Source organism: Anser anser (assembly GCF_964211835.1).
Source record: "Anser anser genome assembly, chromosome: Z".
NCBI classification, from domain to species: Eukaryota; Metazoa; Chordata; class Aves; order Anseriformes; family Anatidae; genus Anser; species Anser anser.
In genome coordinates, this window is record NC_139723.1 from 31,551,803 (window position 1) to 31,567,988 (window position 16,186).

The following is a 16,186-nucleotide window of genomic DNA, read 5'->3' on the forward strand; positions in this document are numbered from 1 at the left end:
TACATGTGGAAGAAACTTAATTCTTGAAACTTACTTGCTTAGTCTGTGATGAATCTTCTTTTTGCAGAAGAACACAAGCCAAAGTGAGGGAATGAGTGCTTGGGTGGTTGGGAAAGACAAGCCATCGAGCTCAAAATGCTGTTAAACCCATGCCCACGGTTTGAAAGACTCCCTACAACATGTTGTGTTTATACGAAACACTAGTTTTAAGCCACTTCGATCAAAAGGGCTACTTAGACACAACCTATTTGCTTTCCTAATGTGAGCAATATCTGTAACATAGGATGGTGCTTATTGCTTGGTGCCTGTGTGACTTGAACATGGGTCTCCCCACTCCATCTTCCCCTTCCACCTCGCCCTCTGACAAGTTGCAAGTTTTCAATCAGCTTTACTTCAGGACAGTGGTTCTTTTACATTAGATGTGAGCAGCAGGGATGCTCCTGGCAGCAGTGTGAGAAGCACTGAGATTCCACACAGTCCAAGAGGACTGGTCATTTTACAACTCTAGTAGCTGGTATTTGAGAAGTACACAAGAGAGCTGTGACCCTACAGTGAGAAGAATTCATGAGGCCTGAATTTACTGGAAATCTTGGAAATCTTTTGTCTACAAAGGTGAGAGAGCTTTCATGACTGGATGGCAGGAACAGAGCCTGTGTAACCTCTCCTGGCCACATCGCTGACCCTGCTTTGAGTAGCAGACTAAAGAAGGTGACTTCTTGAGGTTTCTTGAGGTTCTAACTTGTCCCACACCCTGCGACTGGTCTGTCAGCTATTCTGTGAAACTGAGAAACAGTTTTGGGAACCAGGATATTCCAGCTTATGGGATATACATCTTTGCTTGGATTCAGTACGTTTTCAGATTTGCCACTGCACTGGTGTGCTCCTAGTACTGATCTTTTTGAACTTAATCACTGGAAAGACAAGACTGGTGTTCGCAAGGCGTAAAGAAGCAACCTGCTGAAATACAGCTTGAGGAGAGGCTGGACCGGGCCAGCACATGCATGCCTGGACAATACTGGTGGGAACTCTGGCAGCTCTCCAGCTGGAAGTGTGATGGAAATGTAGTTGACTGGTACCGTTCTGGTCAGCAGAGAAAAGAAGTGAGCTTTTTAAGCATTCCCTGTTGGCCCTGGCTGGGAAGAATGTTACTCTGTACTGGGTGGAGGACATCAGTGGTATATCTTGCTGACTTCTAAGGTCAGCCCATGATCTTCCTAGCGAGATCCTATTGTTCTTCTGGAACAGTTCTCAAGAGAAAAACAGAGGACTTGTTACGTGAAGAGTCAGCAGCTTGAGAGAGGAGCGAGCTGTTGTGGTTGAGCATTACAAGGATTTGATAACTGGAGCTGGAACAGTGATGCTCAAGCAAAATACAAGACTGGCAGCACTTTTAAAACTTCTTCCAACAGTCCCTTGACTCACTGAAATGATCCTTCAATTCTTCATCGTTAAGTTTAGTTTTACTATTATCTTTCTACTTGTTCTTTTGAGAAGTGGCTTTTAGCAAAAGGAAGTGTGGTTACTAGACTCCAGAGCCCATGTGAAAATGTTTGAGAGCAGCATTTTCATTAGTACATTAGTACTAGGATTACAACCCTGGAAACGAATATCTCTTCTCTAACTTTGACTTTCTTTAAAAACAAACAAAAAAGTGGTGGATGTTACCTGTGCTATGAAGTGAAAAGGAATTTTTACCTCTATCTCAGCTCGCTGTGCTGAAGACAAAGGTCCTTCTTGGGAGTACCTTTTTCTTTTTATTTTCTTGTGAATTGTTGAACTTTTTCTTTCTCAGAAGTATTCTCTAACATCCCTTCATATTATATTCTCTATTACTCCAGTAACTATATTTTTTCACTATATTTTACAGAAATGTAAAGCCAGCTTAGAGTAAAACAAGTTGGTATGCTATGTACTAGTTAAGCATGTGGTAAAGACGACAATACTTCTTGGAAGGAGATGATGTCCCTTCAAACTGTAATATTTTGTCATTTATGTGCTTAGCTTACCGGTAAATGGATAGATTTTTTTTCTGCCTGCTGGCTTTTCATCCAAACTCTGAAATTCTGTAGTGGCAAAACAAGAATGGCATATTTAGGTAAATGGAGTCTGTGTTCTGACATCAGCTGTTAACTTGATAGCAGCCGTTTCTCCTGCATCTCTTCTGGTTTTGCGACCCAAACCGAAGGAGATTTTCTTATCCTTAAAAGTAAACGAGGGTTGAAGACTCAGACGGTTCTGTCTGCTTGCAACAGAGGCTGAACATCTTGCTGTATCTGTGTACCAGCTTTTTAATATGGCTTCACAGCAGTGTCATAAAATGGGCTTATAACTTCAGCAGGAACTGTTCAGAAACCCAGCCTTCGTGCTCTGTGCGTTTTATGTGGGCTTGCGACACAACATACAGCTTCTTACCCTGTCTGGTTTCTGTCTACGAAGAGTTCACAGAATCACAGTTCTGCTTGAAAGGGCTCTTTTGGAGGAGCCAAAGTACCAATGCAGACTCAGCTGTTCACTGACACTGCGGTTGCTAAAATGATTAGAGACTATTCTTTGCAGGAGCAGCCTGTCCTTTCTAGCTGGGGGCAGACAAGCCTCTTATGTTTTTGGTCTGTGCTGATATCCTGGTATGTGCACTTGTTTCTGTCATCCCTTCCAAACAAAGCTTTAGTAACTGGCGGTGTGTTGTGTTACTATGACTGGATTTCTTGAGCGGTATCAACGTGTGTGAAAAGAAGATGGAGGTGCTCAAGCTTGGTGTGAACTTGCTCTTGGTTCTGCCTTGCTCAGTGTCACCTGTTGGTGGCATGGAGTGGAAGAGTTTGCATACAACTTGGCATTATGAAGCAGGATGTAGGTATGCAAAACTGATGCCATTATAGGTCAGACTAGCAATTAAGAACAAACGAGGCAAACTGTGGGGAAATAAGTCTTGCCTCGAGAAAATCAGGACTTGTTTTGAATTCTGCATTCATTGTCGGGGCGGGGGGGGAGGAGTGAAGGTCTGTCAAACTGTTGCATTTGTCTGGAATGGACTGTAAAGCAGTAAAATAGGATGACAGACCTGAGCCTTCATGAGCTTTTCCTAGGTGCTGGAGCAGTTGTTAAGGCCATAATGCAGCCCCAGGTAAGCAAGAAGGTGTTTGTTCTGCTGCATCTGTTGAAGTAAAAAGAAGATGGAGAGAAGGGACAAAATGTCTTTCAGATCTACCATTGCTTTTGTGTGTCCTGAATAGGACTTACTGCCCTCTGTGCACCTTTCCTTAGGCTGTGAGATGCACCATCACTGAGAAGAATTGGCATCATAGTGAAATAAAGAGATCAACATACAGCTTCTCCTAATGTCTCTGTTAAGGGGGATCTTTTTGTGTCTGTCTTTAAAAACAGAGCAAAACACCCAGCAATCAACACAGCTCCTACAGTTGTCTCTTTGGATGAGGTTTTGTGCTTTAAGAATGTTTCCATGCAGTCTTGTTACTGGTTTAGAAGCATATATTGGAAAATAAGTGTAACTGGAAAAATTATCAGAAAGTGTTGACTCAGTTATATGCAGCAAGATCATGACTGGAATGAATTTCTATAACATGGCACTTTCTGACCCGACCTCAGTGGAAAATCCCAGATATTACTCTTCATGATTTGTGATGCTTCTGTTACAGAGAGGGAAGAAGAGAGCTGATTAATGGTGTTTGCATGACTGCGGTTTGGTTTTCCTAAAAGTGGTCTGTTCTTAATGATGCTCTGCTGAATGCTAGTCAGATTTATTTGCTGTTGTTAGATATCTGTGCAAGCACAAATGCTGTTGAATGATGATGTGATAGACTGTATGCTTTATAGCATTTTGTCAATAGCTGCATGCATTCAAACACCACTTCAGGTTCTGTATTGTTGTATGAATGTATTGTGCCAAGGGGGAAAAAAAAAAAAACTACAGTATTGAAATACTAACAGATTTCTTTGTGACTGGTCTTTCAACTAAAAATCGGTATCTAATGAGGGGTTGTCTGAGCAGTGTGACAACTACAGGTAAGTCTGCAAACAAGTGTGAGGTATTGAGTATGAGCAGTTGGACAGCACAGTATCGAGCACTTGATGCTTGGAAGTGCTGTGGACCAGTTTCTCTTTCCGTCCATCGCTTGCTAGGCTGATTCAATGGGTGGAGGAATCACCTGCCAAGGGGGTGAGTTGAAACATATTCTCAGTAGTTTCAGTGTTCATATCCCTGTTGCCTTTTCAGTGCTAGCAAGTTAGCTGTCTTCTACTTCATGCAAGGCCTTGGATTATGAGAAACAGAAATCCGTGACGGGTTGTGATGACACCAGAGAAGTGTTCTTGGTCAGCTCACGAGGAGGTAGAATTCTAAGTCAAACTATTTTTGTCTTTAGAGCTGAACAGCAAATCTAGCCCCTTCTTCATTGGGTACATTAATGACTCCTGCTGTATGCTTGTGCGGGTCTGTGCTGGACATGGAGCTCACTGAATCTCCCATTCTAACATTTGTAGTTACATTTGGAGCCTTTTACTTTCAGCAAGATTCATTACAAGTCCTCAGGTACTGATCAGAGCTCCTGGACGGTGCCAATAGCTCAATTTGGGTGACAGGACAGACAGGCTGCGACTAGAACAGTATTCTCCTTGGGAAAGCAAGCCAAAGTGGGCAAAACTGTAAATGATGTCTGTAGCTGATCACTATTTTTTTTTTTTTTTGTTTGTTTTCAAAACTGCACTTAATCACTGTGGCTGTTCTTGCAGCGAATAGGGAAAAACAGGCTGTTTGGTATGCAGATGCTGTGTGGCTTTTAAGTCCTGCCAAAGGAGGAAACGTATGACTAAGTACTGATAGTGCCTGCTCTTGCTGGAATCCTGGTCAGAGGGAAAGATCTCTAGCATTAGGTATCACTTCCAAAGCTTTGGCTTCTCTTTGTTTTCAGGGTGTTTTTATGAAAAATGACTAACAAGGAGAAAATAAATTTAAATGGAAGTTAGTCATCAGGGGAGCTTCAGGCTATGTGTTTGAGCTCGCATTTCTGGTTTTTGTTTTTTGTTTTTTGTTTTTTGTTTTTAAATCACAGTTGACACAATCATGCACAGGCTAGATGTTTCATTTGAAACAATGTGCAATACACATTTCTGTGAATCTGACCATGTAGCCTGTATGTCCTTGGAAGAAATCTTCTCCAGGAGTTTTTCAGCAGCAGCCTTTCTTTCAGTGTTGCACTCTGTATGGAGAATGCTGTCAGGTGGCTAAAATCAGATGAGAGCACATCTCATCTGGCTGAGAACACACCTTGTCTGGCTTTTGTTAAATCTGAATGGCGGCTGTTCTGGCTACATGAATATACTGCCTCGGTCTGCCATGTATTTTTTTTCCTGTGAGCAGCGTCGTCCCCACTCTATCTCTGGCCAATTAGGCCTGCAGGGAGGTCTGCATCCACTTTGCACTTTTCCCCGGGTAAGGCCAAGTTTGAAATTACTTACATCTGCACAAAAGGATTCTTCTTAAACATTCTAGTATAGGGAACAGATTATGTATTTTGTCTAGATTTAGAAAAAAAATATTTTAAAAATATTTTTTAAAATTAAAAAATAAAAAATTTAAAAAACTAACTCACTTTTGCTCATATGTGGATATCCCTTGCAATATCTCCTTGAATGTAGATACATATTTATACTCACTAAAAAGCTTATTGCTCAGTGCTTGTCTTGTTCCATGCTTTTGAGTAAGCTATTTGCCTGTCAAAGTCTGCTTATTGATGAGATTCAAGAAAATATCTTTCTTGTGTGAAAGCATTGAACTGCAGTTACATTATGAATGGGTTCTCCTTCCACTCCGCACACCTCTCAAGGTGATTCCTGTCAAGGGATAAGGCGGTGTGTCTGAAGAGAGCTGGCAAGGGGTTTGTGAGCACTGGCAGCAGCCATGAGTTGCAAGGCTGATCAAACTGCAGGAAACAGCAGTCATGTTTGCTGCACTGTTCTCTGTCCTGACACTGGAGAGTGTTAACCTGTTTAAAATTGCCACCGCATTGGAATTAAAATGTCCTTCAATGAGAATTGATTCTGGTTGTGCTAACCTTAGAGCATTTGGGGGGGGACGACACTCTGGTTTGTTTCATGGGTCAGTGAGAACCATGGTGCTAATAGGTGTACATGGAAGTACCAGTGCTGTGCTCTGCTCGCATGCTCTGTGCCCAAGAGGGCTTCCACCCCGAATAAAGAAAGCATCCTTTCTCCTTTTTTAGGTCTTTCTGAGAAATGTGTAATGAGTAGCTGGCTAAGCAGCAGCAAAGCACCTCTGAAATATGCAGTCTGCAGAAATTCTGAATTTTAAGATGTCAGTTATAATTTTTAATCACGGCTCATTTAACAGACAATGGGATGTTTGGGGGTGGGGGTAGACTTTGTAGAATAAACTTCTGCCTTCAGGGAACTGATGAAATTTAATTTTTAATTTCATTGCATCTGCCATAAAAGAATTATGTTTCCAAGGGCAGTTTTCATGTGCTTTGGTAACGATACTGCTGTTCTTCCAGTCCACCAGGATTTAGTCTTTCTTCCTATGTGTCTTGTTTTAAATCAGTGTCCCTCCACTCCCCCAGACATCCCCCAAAGAAAAACATGTACCTCCTGTCTTCTTTGGCAGAGTGTTTGCTTGTTTTATTTCAGAACACAGTATCTGCAAAATATATGAATGCTTTTTGTTGCTGGTTTATTGATACTTGGGACTTCTCCCCTCTTGCCCTTGCTATGACCCGCATAATACTTTGTCAGGGCTGTTGTGGTGTAAAGGAGCTCCACGTGCCTTTTCCTGGGGGAATGAGTCACACCTGGAGTCCAGGAAGATTCCTGTCATGGTGTAAGCTGTTCCAGTCATTGCTTTTCACATCGAGGGGTTATGCCAAGCTTTCAAACCAAGGCAGGAGAGCAAACATCTCTTGTTCATCCCTGGCTCACTTCTGAGTGGTTTGGCTTCTGTTTAGAAGGAAAACTGAGGGAAGATCTTTCCCTATCTAGCCTTTCCTGCAGAGTAAACTGGAATTGTGAGCACTGGGAGGCAGTTGCTTCAGTCTCAAAGCAAAAAAGACCTCACTGTTATTGGGGTGGTGTTGGTGCTCTCTGCTGCCCAGCATCTGGAGACATCCAGCTGGACCTGGGCGTAGAGCAGAAAGCAGCTTGAGTTCTGGTGGTCTGAGGTGAAATTTGAGCAGAGGTGAAACTCAGCTTCTGTTTTGAATAGACGTTGCACTAACATGATGAGAACTCTGCAGCATGAGTTCTGAAGTGTTTCCAGATGATCTTACTGAGATAGGCATGAAAAGAAATGTTTACGGTGAGGCTTGGGAAAAGCAAGCAGTTGGCTGGCCTGTTTATGGAGAGGGAAAGGAAATAGATTCAGTGGGAGTAAATGTTCTGTCAAGGTGATCTTTGCATTAGCATCTGTCTTACGCCTCCGGCAAGTTATTGGCTGGTGCGTGGTGTGGTGCAAACAGCTCTCTGACCTTCGGAGGGGTTACTCACCATTGCAAGCTGCAAGAGCAGTGTGTGCAGAGAGCAGAGGTTTAAAACAATTCAACAAAGCCTGTTCCCTGGTGAAGAACAATACATGACAACGTATTGTCCACAAGTAGGCTTTGTTCCTGAGTTATGTTCTCAGGTACTTTTTTTTATGAATTGTGGTGCTCTTCTAGTTATCCCAGGGTTGTTGATAGAAACCAGAGTGCTACAGCAAGCCCTCCAAACGCCTTGCAGGCTGCCTTCTGGAGCTTTTGAGTATGAAATCTTCAAATCCACGTTTTGAAAGTCATGCTCTGACTATCCTAGATGAATACGGGTTAGTCTGTTCCCTGGCTGCTGAAATGCTCTCACTATTTAGGTTATTGTGTTTGTACATCAGGAGACTGAGATGCAAACAGTGGACCGAAGCAAAGGATTGTTGGTTGCTTGCCTCTAATTAAATATTCAGACCTTTCCACTGATAATTTAGTTTTTCTGTGTGCCTTGAAAACTTGATGCCACGAAGATCTGTAATTTCCAGAAATAATTTCTTGAGTGCTAAGATCTTTGTAGCTGGAGTTATCCAGTAGGTTTGAGTGGTATAAATGTATTAATAGCACAATGGTATTCCTTCCAGGCTGGTTTTAGTTTGTTGTGCCAGTTTGCATTCTTGATGTGTGTAAGCAGAAAGCTACATCCATGTAACTAAGACTGATGCTGTTCAAATGCTGACTTTTGGGAAGAGGGGTGTGACCATCTGAAAGAGACCCACAGTCTGAGTCCAGAGGTTGGAGGACAGAAAATCTTACTTTTGTGTTCTGTAAACAGCTGTTCTATACAGTCCTCCTCCAGCACAGTGTTTAAATGTTTGTGTGTATTGAAAGAATGAACAGTCTGTTTAATTCAGATGGCTGTGTATCTGATCAAAGTCAAGTGCATGCATAAAGGACCGAAAAATCATTGTATTTTCACTCAGCCAACAGCTATTGATTGGGATATGGAGCATTGCAAAGTATTTTGTCTCATGCTCTAGGAAAGAGAGCGAAGCTCTATCCACCAGTATGAGCTTAAATTCTGCATTGATCTCTACTTTTGAGTGGATGTGGGTATAACTACAAGTGCTGTGCAGGGTCCCAGCAACAGCATTCTGTCATTTGTCCTGCTCCTAGTCTTGTCAAGGAGAAAGGTTGTTCACAGCCCTTGCACTTTGCTTAAAAAGTTTCAGTGCTAGCTTTTCAGAAGCTGGCATTGCATGATTGCAATGCCATTTCCAGCATGTTACATTCATAGTCAGATCTGGCTCACTAGAATAAGACTTTGTTGGTAGAGAAAACAGCTGCAGATCTGTTAGGACAGTCTAATTACGCTATAAGTCTCTCAGTGGGGCATGAAGGAATTACTGTTTGCTATCAGAGTGTTAAGGAAGCTCGTATGCCTTATGTTATCACAGATGCTGTGAAATCCTTGTGTGTAAAATGTTGAAAGCTTTTCCTGTAGAAGAGTAGGGTTGAAAAAATCAGAGGATTCATTTGATTTGCTGCTTTCTCTCTTGCAGGCTAGAACCAGGGTTAGTCAACATGAGGACTTTATCTGAAGCCCAGAATTCTGGTTGCCAGTGCCACTTCTGTCCTCGTAATATGGCTCTAAAGGGCTGCAGGGGAGTTACCACATCTGCCTGAACAGGAGTCTCCCTTTTGGCATATTGAATGTAGGCAGGCAAGATGTGTTTCTGCCGTGATGTAGGAACTGCCTTCACTTACAAACCTGCCCAACAGAGCCTTTAGCTCACTGCCTCTCACCAGCCAAGGAAACAACAACTTTCTCACAAGTGCTCAACTTCAGGGAACCTTTTTCTTACACAGCTGTTGCAGGGGGACTCCTGCGTTCTGTTTTTATAATATTTCAGCCAAGGAAATGTTGCAAAATGGGTGTGAAATGATGTATCAGATTAGGCTGAGTTTACTACTGCATGGTGAATGGGTATACTTGATCTGGGAAAACACTGTTGTCAGAACTTCCGTGGGCGCTTTTTTTCAGGAGTACAACAAAATTGTTTGACCTCTTGTTACTGGATGCTTTAGTTTGAAATGAAGGAAATAGCCAGTGGCTTCTGTACACTGTAGGAGAATCTGGTAGGTTTTGTTTTGTTGCATCCCCTTGGAAGCCTTGGAAGGAGACCTTTGCTCACCTACTAGATTCTGTAAGCAAGTAATACCATCTTCAGAATTTCATTTTCTTGTCTGCATAGCTGTTTTCTTGATGACATATCCCCCAATTCTCTCCAAGCTCACCTCAGGAATACAGTGCCCCAGTGAGTAATGCTGTTGGGTTATTTAAGACTTAAAAAGTTTACAGCTGGAAAGATTGCCGTGAGGTTATCTGCGTGTCAAGTGGTGCTCAAGGTCTGTTCTGTATGTTCACTTTTGTCAGAATTGCTCACCATCTGGGAAGAAGAATGTGAAGTTCAGTCTTGTATCACAGGAACTTGTCCTCCAGATATCTCAATTTCTGGACCTTGCTGATCAGGTTCTCTGTTTTATAAAGGTGTCCAGGCTCCTGGGGCCTGATTCTGTTACAGCTGCTAATTTAAGAGAATAAGAATTACTTGTGTCTTCTAGCCTGCTAGCAAAATTAGCTCTTTCAAAATTTCAGTTGCTTCTTTTTCTACTAGCTAATTAACTAATGAGCATAATTCTACAAAAATGCACTTTTCTATATTAGCAGTAAGAGGATAAAAGGATAAAATTAATATACCAGAATTTCAAAGTACAAAAATGTGAACTGAGAACAGTTATGTATAACATGTATATAGCTAAGAACATATATATAACTGAGAACTGTTATATATAACGGATACAAGTCTTCTGCACTGTATTCTTAATGTATTTTTCATTGCCGTTGCTGCTTTCACAGTGAAAAATACGCTTGACCTTTCAAGTAGCCAAAGTCAGACTTCAAATAAAGTACAATTAATACAGTTTTGGACTCCCTGGTCAGTCCAGTGACTGTTTTAGTACTCATAGCTGTCATTGTTAGAGATTACATGGAAACCTCATTCTTAAATATTCAAGTCTGCACTGAGCTGTCAGTGTCTAATATTGCTTGTGGTACAGTATCAACTTTGCTGCCTGCTATTGAAAGCAGCTGTTTTTTATTTAACTTCAGTAAAATTACTTTTTTCCACGAATATGCTTCCAATGTATTACATAAAAGACGGACTCGCAAGCAAATTTACAGGAAGCTGTAAAAAGACTATGTATGTCAGCATGTGTATCTGTGTATGTGTGTGTATATGTATATTCTCCCTCTTCCACTTCTTTGATTTCCTGAAGTTATGGCCTTTTCTAGAGAAAATTTTCTTCGTTACGATCAAATATTTGACATTTTTTAATTGTAGTCCCTGACCACAAGTCACGAAATAGTAGCTTACAACCTTCTATTAAGGCGTCATCTTTTCTGTGCAGACTGATGCTCTAGTTCTGTGGGTAAAAGAAAAATGTTGAGCATAGGCTCCTGTATTAAAATAATCTTACACAGCAGAAGCCAGTGGATAAACTGTGTTTAGCACTCTAAAATCAATATAAAATCTCTGATTTGGTGGAATCATGCCTTTGTTCCTCAGTAGCATGCTCTTCCTGGTATAGCACTGGCTGGCTTCACAGTACAGAAAGAGAGACAGACGCACGCCACGTTTGTGGCTTAGAAGCAATGCAGTGCTTATGTCCAGGAGATTTCAAGAGAGTATCAGCAGTGTGTTCTTTTTAATACGAAAGTTTTTCTTAGTGCAGCATTATGTCCTTGAGCAAAATTATCTTAGAAAGGTAGTTGACACAAGGACTGTTTTACTTCTGGCAGGTCAAAAGCACAATTCTTTTCAAATAACTTACCCTTTTAGGTACTTATTCCCAAGTTTTCTTTGTATTTGAAGGTGGTGATGTGGTTATCGTTTGTGACCAGGAATCATTCTGACCTGCCTTCCTGCATTTAGATCATTGGCTTTAGTGTAGGTTTCGTCAGATTTACTTGTAATGCATTAAACTTAATATATTTTTTTTCCAGGCAACAAGGCCATTGTCTTCTTGTAGATCTTTCACTGTACTTTTGAAATAGTTCAGAACAATTACTCTGATAAACTGTTCTTGCTGATAAATGAATTGGTGAATGACCTTTTGATATACTGATGGGGAGAACTGTTCTAAATCTTTGCATCATTTGTAGGTGTTTTGTTGTGTGCTTGTTTGTTGCCGTTTTTTTTTGCTCAGGTTCTTTTTTTCTGTTCAAGCAGAGTCAGCTAGAACAGGCTGCCTGTGACTATGTCTAGTTAGGTGTCTAATATCACCATTAATGGAAACTCCACAGCCTCTCTAGGCCACCTGTTTCAGTGTTTGACTGCTGTCAGAGTTAAAAAAAAAAAAAAAAAAGTTGCATTCATATGAAATTTCATGTATTTTTATTTCTGCCTGCTGCCTCTTGTCCTGTCACTGAGCACTACCAAGAAGAGTTCGGCTCCATCTTCACTCTCAAACAACAGGTATTCGTATACATTGATAAGATCCCTTCTATGCTTCCTCTTCTCCAGGCTGAACAGTCCCAACTCTCTTAGCCTTTTCTCTTTGGAGAGGTGCTCCAGGCCCTTCATTGTCTTTGTGGCCTCACGTTGGACCCTCTGCAGTTTGTCTGTGTCTCTCGTTCACTGGGGAGCCCAGAACTGGACACAGTTCTCCAAGTGTGGCCTCACCAGTGCTGAGTAGAGAGGAATAATCACCTCCTTCAACCTACTGGCAACACTTTGCCTAATGCAACCGAGGATATAGCTTATCCTCATCTACCAAGCTACTCATCTTATTGTCGAAGTCTTTCAGGTGGGTTAAGCAGTCTCCCTTTTGTAAGTCTTGCTGGTTATGCCCAGTCACCTTCTTATCTTTCATGCATCCGGAAGTGGTTTCCAGAACGAGTCACTCTTATCATCTTTCCTGGAATTGAGGTGAGATTGACGGGCTTGTTGGTCCCAAGGTCTTTCTTCTTGCCCTTCTTGAAGATAGGTGTGATCATTGGTCTTTCTTTCAGTCTTCAGGAACCTCTCAAGATTACCACAGTTTCTCAACAGGCAAAAACGACTGGCTTCACAATGACATCAGCCAGCTCTATAAACTCTTGTGGGTGCATCACATCAGTTCCATGGATTTATGTATGTCCAGTTCCTTTAAATCTTCCCTTGGGCCCCCATTCTGATCCTCTTCCACCAAGGCTAAGTCTCCCTTGGTCCAGCCTTTCCCTGTGTTCTCAGGGGTCTGGGGTTCCTGGAGCTGATCCAATTAGTAAAGACTGAGGTGAAGAAGCCATTGAGTCTCTCTGCTATTTCTTTATCTTGTGTCACCAGGGCAGGGACCCTGACACATTTAGCTATGGGCCCATATTATTCCTAGCCTTCCCTTTGCCGCTGATGTACTTTCTTCTTGACCTCACCAGGCAGGAAAGCCAAAGGTCTCTTTGAATCCAGCCTTTGTTCTTGTGCAATCAGGTGCTGTCTCTGTATTCATCCTGGGTCACCCGACCCTGCTTCCACCTCTTGTATGCTTCACAAGTGTCTTGACTTGCTCATGTAAAACTCTCGATAATGGTTTAGCATAATGACACGCCTGAAGACTTCTAAGAGTTTTTTCGTAGACAAAATGGGAATAAACTGGCATGTTGGAGGGAATTAAATTCATCGCTGAAGCTTAACAACCTTCTTGTATGTTGTTTCTACACAGGGTTTACGTGTAACAGCTCACAGAATCCCAAGGCCTTCTGGCCAAGGAGAGGGCCTTCTGGAGGTCGTCAGCCATGCCCCCAGACATAGATGGAGTGACCATAACTTTATCTAGACAAGGCTCTGTAAAATCCAGGGAATAGAGAAACCAGAATGGCAATGCACTGTTCCTTTCTGTTAAGCTTCAACATGCTTACTTTTTGACAAAGTCTGTGTTAATTTAAACGTGTTCCTTAATACAATGTGAGATAAGGTCCGTTCAGCGCTGCTTCCATTTAGTGCTCTTACTGTAGTCCCAGCTCATTTTCAGCTGGTGTTCTGCATTCTCTAGAGGTAACTACAGATAACTTTTTATGTAAACTTTAATATAATTACACTCTGAAGTACGTTTTTGTTGGTATTTGAGTTACGTTTCTGAATGATCTGCTGTGGAAGACTTAACTGCATACACAAATTTCAGTGTTCTTGGGGATTTTTGCACAGTTGACTGTAAGCGTGCTTTACAAAGGCTGATAATTATTGTGTGTTTCCTGTAATCTGGTTCTTTGCAGACCAGGGTGTATTGATGGAGGCATGAGACTGTCTGTGCTCTGGTTGTTAGCTAGAGCAAACTTTTGCTTGCAGACAGGTAAGCAAATGCAGAATTTAGAAGTCTTGTAGCAGCTTGCCATCTGTGCAATTATGCAGAAATTAAGTAGTGCATGGAACTTGAATGCTCTAAAATTATTAACTGTGATGATAAGGCATATTTAGTAGTGACAGTGATGCAATTTTCCTTCTTGATAACAGAGTTTCAGAAGCAGGAAGGCACGAAGTCCCATCAGAAAAACATGCAGCTATATGACACACCCTATGAACCAGAAGGCAGTGGTGTGGAATCTGATTCTGAAAGTGTGGTGAGTCAACGTTTACGAGAAAGCAAATTGCCACAGGATGATGACAGGCCTGCAGATGAGTATGATCAGCCATGGGAGTGGAATAAAGTCACCATCCCAGCTCTGGCAGGTAGGAATCCTAGATTCTGACCAGAAAATTCTCTCTTTCACAGCATATATGCCTGCCTTTAGGAGAAGTCAAATGTTTCTGCTCTTTTGAAGGGTGAGGGGTGGGGAGAATGGGGGCTGGGGAGAAATCTGTCAAAAACGTTTGTGGGTAGTCTCAAGTCCTTACCTGCTGCAGAAATGTGGAACATTGCACTTACTGATTTGCTGCTTCAGGTGAGCTGTTGTCAACCATCTCAGCACTTGGTTCATGTTAGTAAACCCCTTAATCTCACCCCTATTTCAGTGAGTGTGATGCAGATAGTGTTTATTGTTGAGTGGATGTATGATGAGAGTGATGCTTTGCAAAGTCCTTAACTTATGGGCCACTTCTTAAAAGGGCAGGACATAAAGTAGCTGTGTCATGTGCGTGCGGTAACATGCTTTTCCTTGGCGATGTTTCTTGGTGCTTGTCACTTGTCATTTTCATTCCAATCGTGAGCATTCCCATGGATGTGTAGAACTTGTTTTCAGATTAATTCTTTTGAATGGCTGAGTTTCTCCCACATAAGAACTTGTCAGTCAGGGAGACCTCACACAAAACTACTTGCTCTCTCTGCAAATATCTGTGCTTGGTGTTGGTTATTTTCTTCTTCTTAGTCCCTGATGCTGCTTCGCAGAAATGGCTAGGGGGCTTCATTCACTGATGATGTGATTCTAGAGGCCAAGCGCTTTTTTTATTGCCAGAGCCTCAGTGTTCACAGCAAAGCCTGGCCAAGTCATGGTTTGACCATGTTCCAGGAAGCTCCTATGGGATGCTAGTCATACATGCTTTATGATTTCCCCCTCAATTACATGTTCTTTTTAAAAGCTGTCTAGGAACAGGGTTGTTCACCTTTTTTTTTTTAGGGGTCAGCTTGGCTTCCCAAGAAGGCTTGGGAGGAAGAGCTATATGTGGTGAGAACTGTGGGTGTGAGAAAAGACGAGAGATGTGGCTCTGGAACCATGGAAGAATACTGAGAGCAATGTTTAGGAGTAGTCAGTGTGAATTTACCATGGGTAAATCCTGCTTGACAAGCCTGATTGATTTCTGTATTGAAACTAGTTGATCCCTTCATGGAAGGAGAGCAGTAGGTGTCATCTGCATTGAGTTCAGCCTTCAACGTGTTGTGCTATGGCATCCTTGTTTTGTGGTTTGAAATGCTGTGGCTTAGATGGGTGGACTACTAGATGAGAGGAAAAAATGCCGGGATCATTGAACTCAATGGGTAGTGTTTGGTGATTCACACTCTTCCTGGAATCAGTTTACAGGTGTGATTCCACATGGGACCAGTTCTGGAACCCTTCCTATTCAACATCTTTATCAGTATAATCTGGAGGAGGAGAGGGAATGCACGTCATCAGGTTTGGAACGATGCCAAATGGAGGGGTGAAGAGCTGCCGTGCAGAGCGTATGGGACAGGCTGGAGAAAAGGGCTGGCAACAAGCTTGTGAAACCCATCCAGGACAGATTCAAAGATCTGCACGTGGAGCAGACTAACTCCTTGTGATGATATAGACCAAGGCTGCCAGGTTACAGCTTCACTGGAAAGGGCCTAGGAGTCCCGAGGGAAAGTGGAGTAAACATGGCTGGCAGTGCTCCCTGGTAGTGATGAAGGACAGCAGCATCCTGGCCTTTGTAAACAGGAGTATAGCCAGTAGGTCAAGCAAAGTTTCCCTTTACTTGACATTTTTTGGACAAAACGTGGGATGTTGTGCCCAGTGTTGTGTCCAGCATTCTGATGTCAGAAGGATGCTGATAAATGTTGATTTCAGCAGACAGACACCGAAATGACAGGAAACTGCAGCACGTGCGGAGATGCTGACAGAACTGCCTGAGCTTGCTTAGTCTGCAGAAGAGAAAGCTTTGGAGGGATCTAATAGCAGCTTTTCAGTGTCTCTGAGGAGATCTTCAAGAAGATAG

The 16,186-nt window shown here is 42.2% G+C and overlaps 1 protein-coding gene across 1 annotated transcript in view; it reads left to right on the forward strand.

The window, feature by feature from the left end:
- Positions 1-16,186, forward strand: part of SHB (SH2 domain containing adaptor protein B) — a 79,554-nt gene that overhangs the window by 30,388 nt on the left and 32,980 nt on the right. Inside the window, 1 exon segment of the mRNA XM_083819163.1 lies at positions 14,033-14,248. Coding sequence (XP_083675289.1) covers positions 14,033-14,248 — 216 coding nt within the window.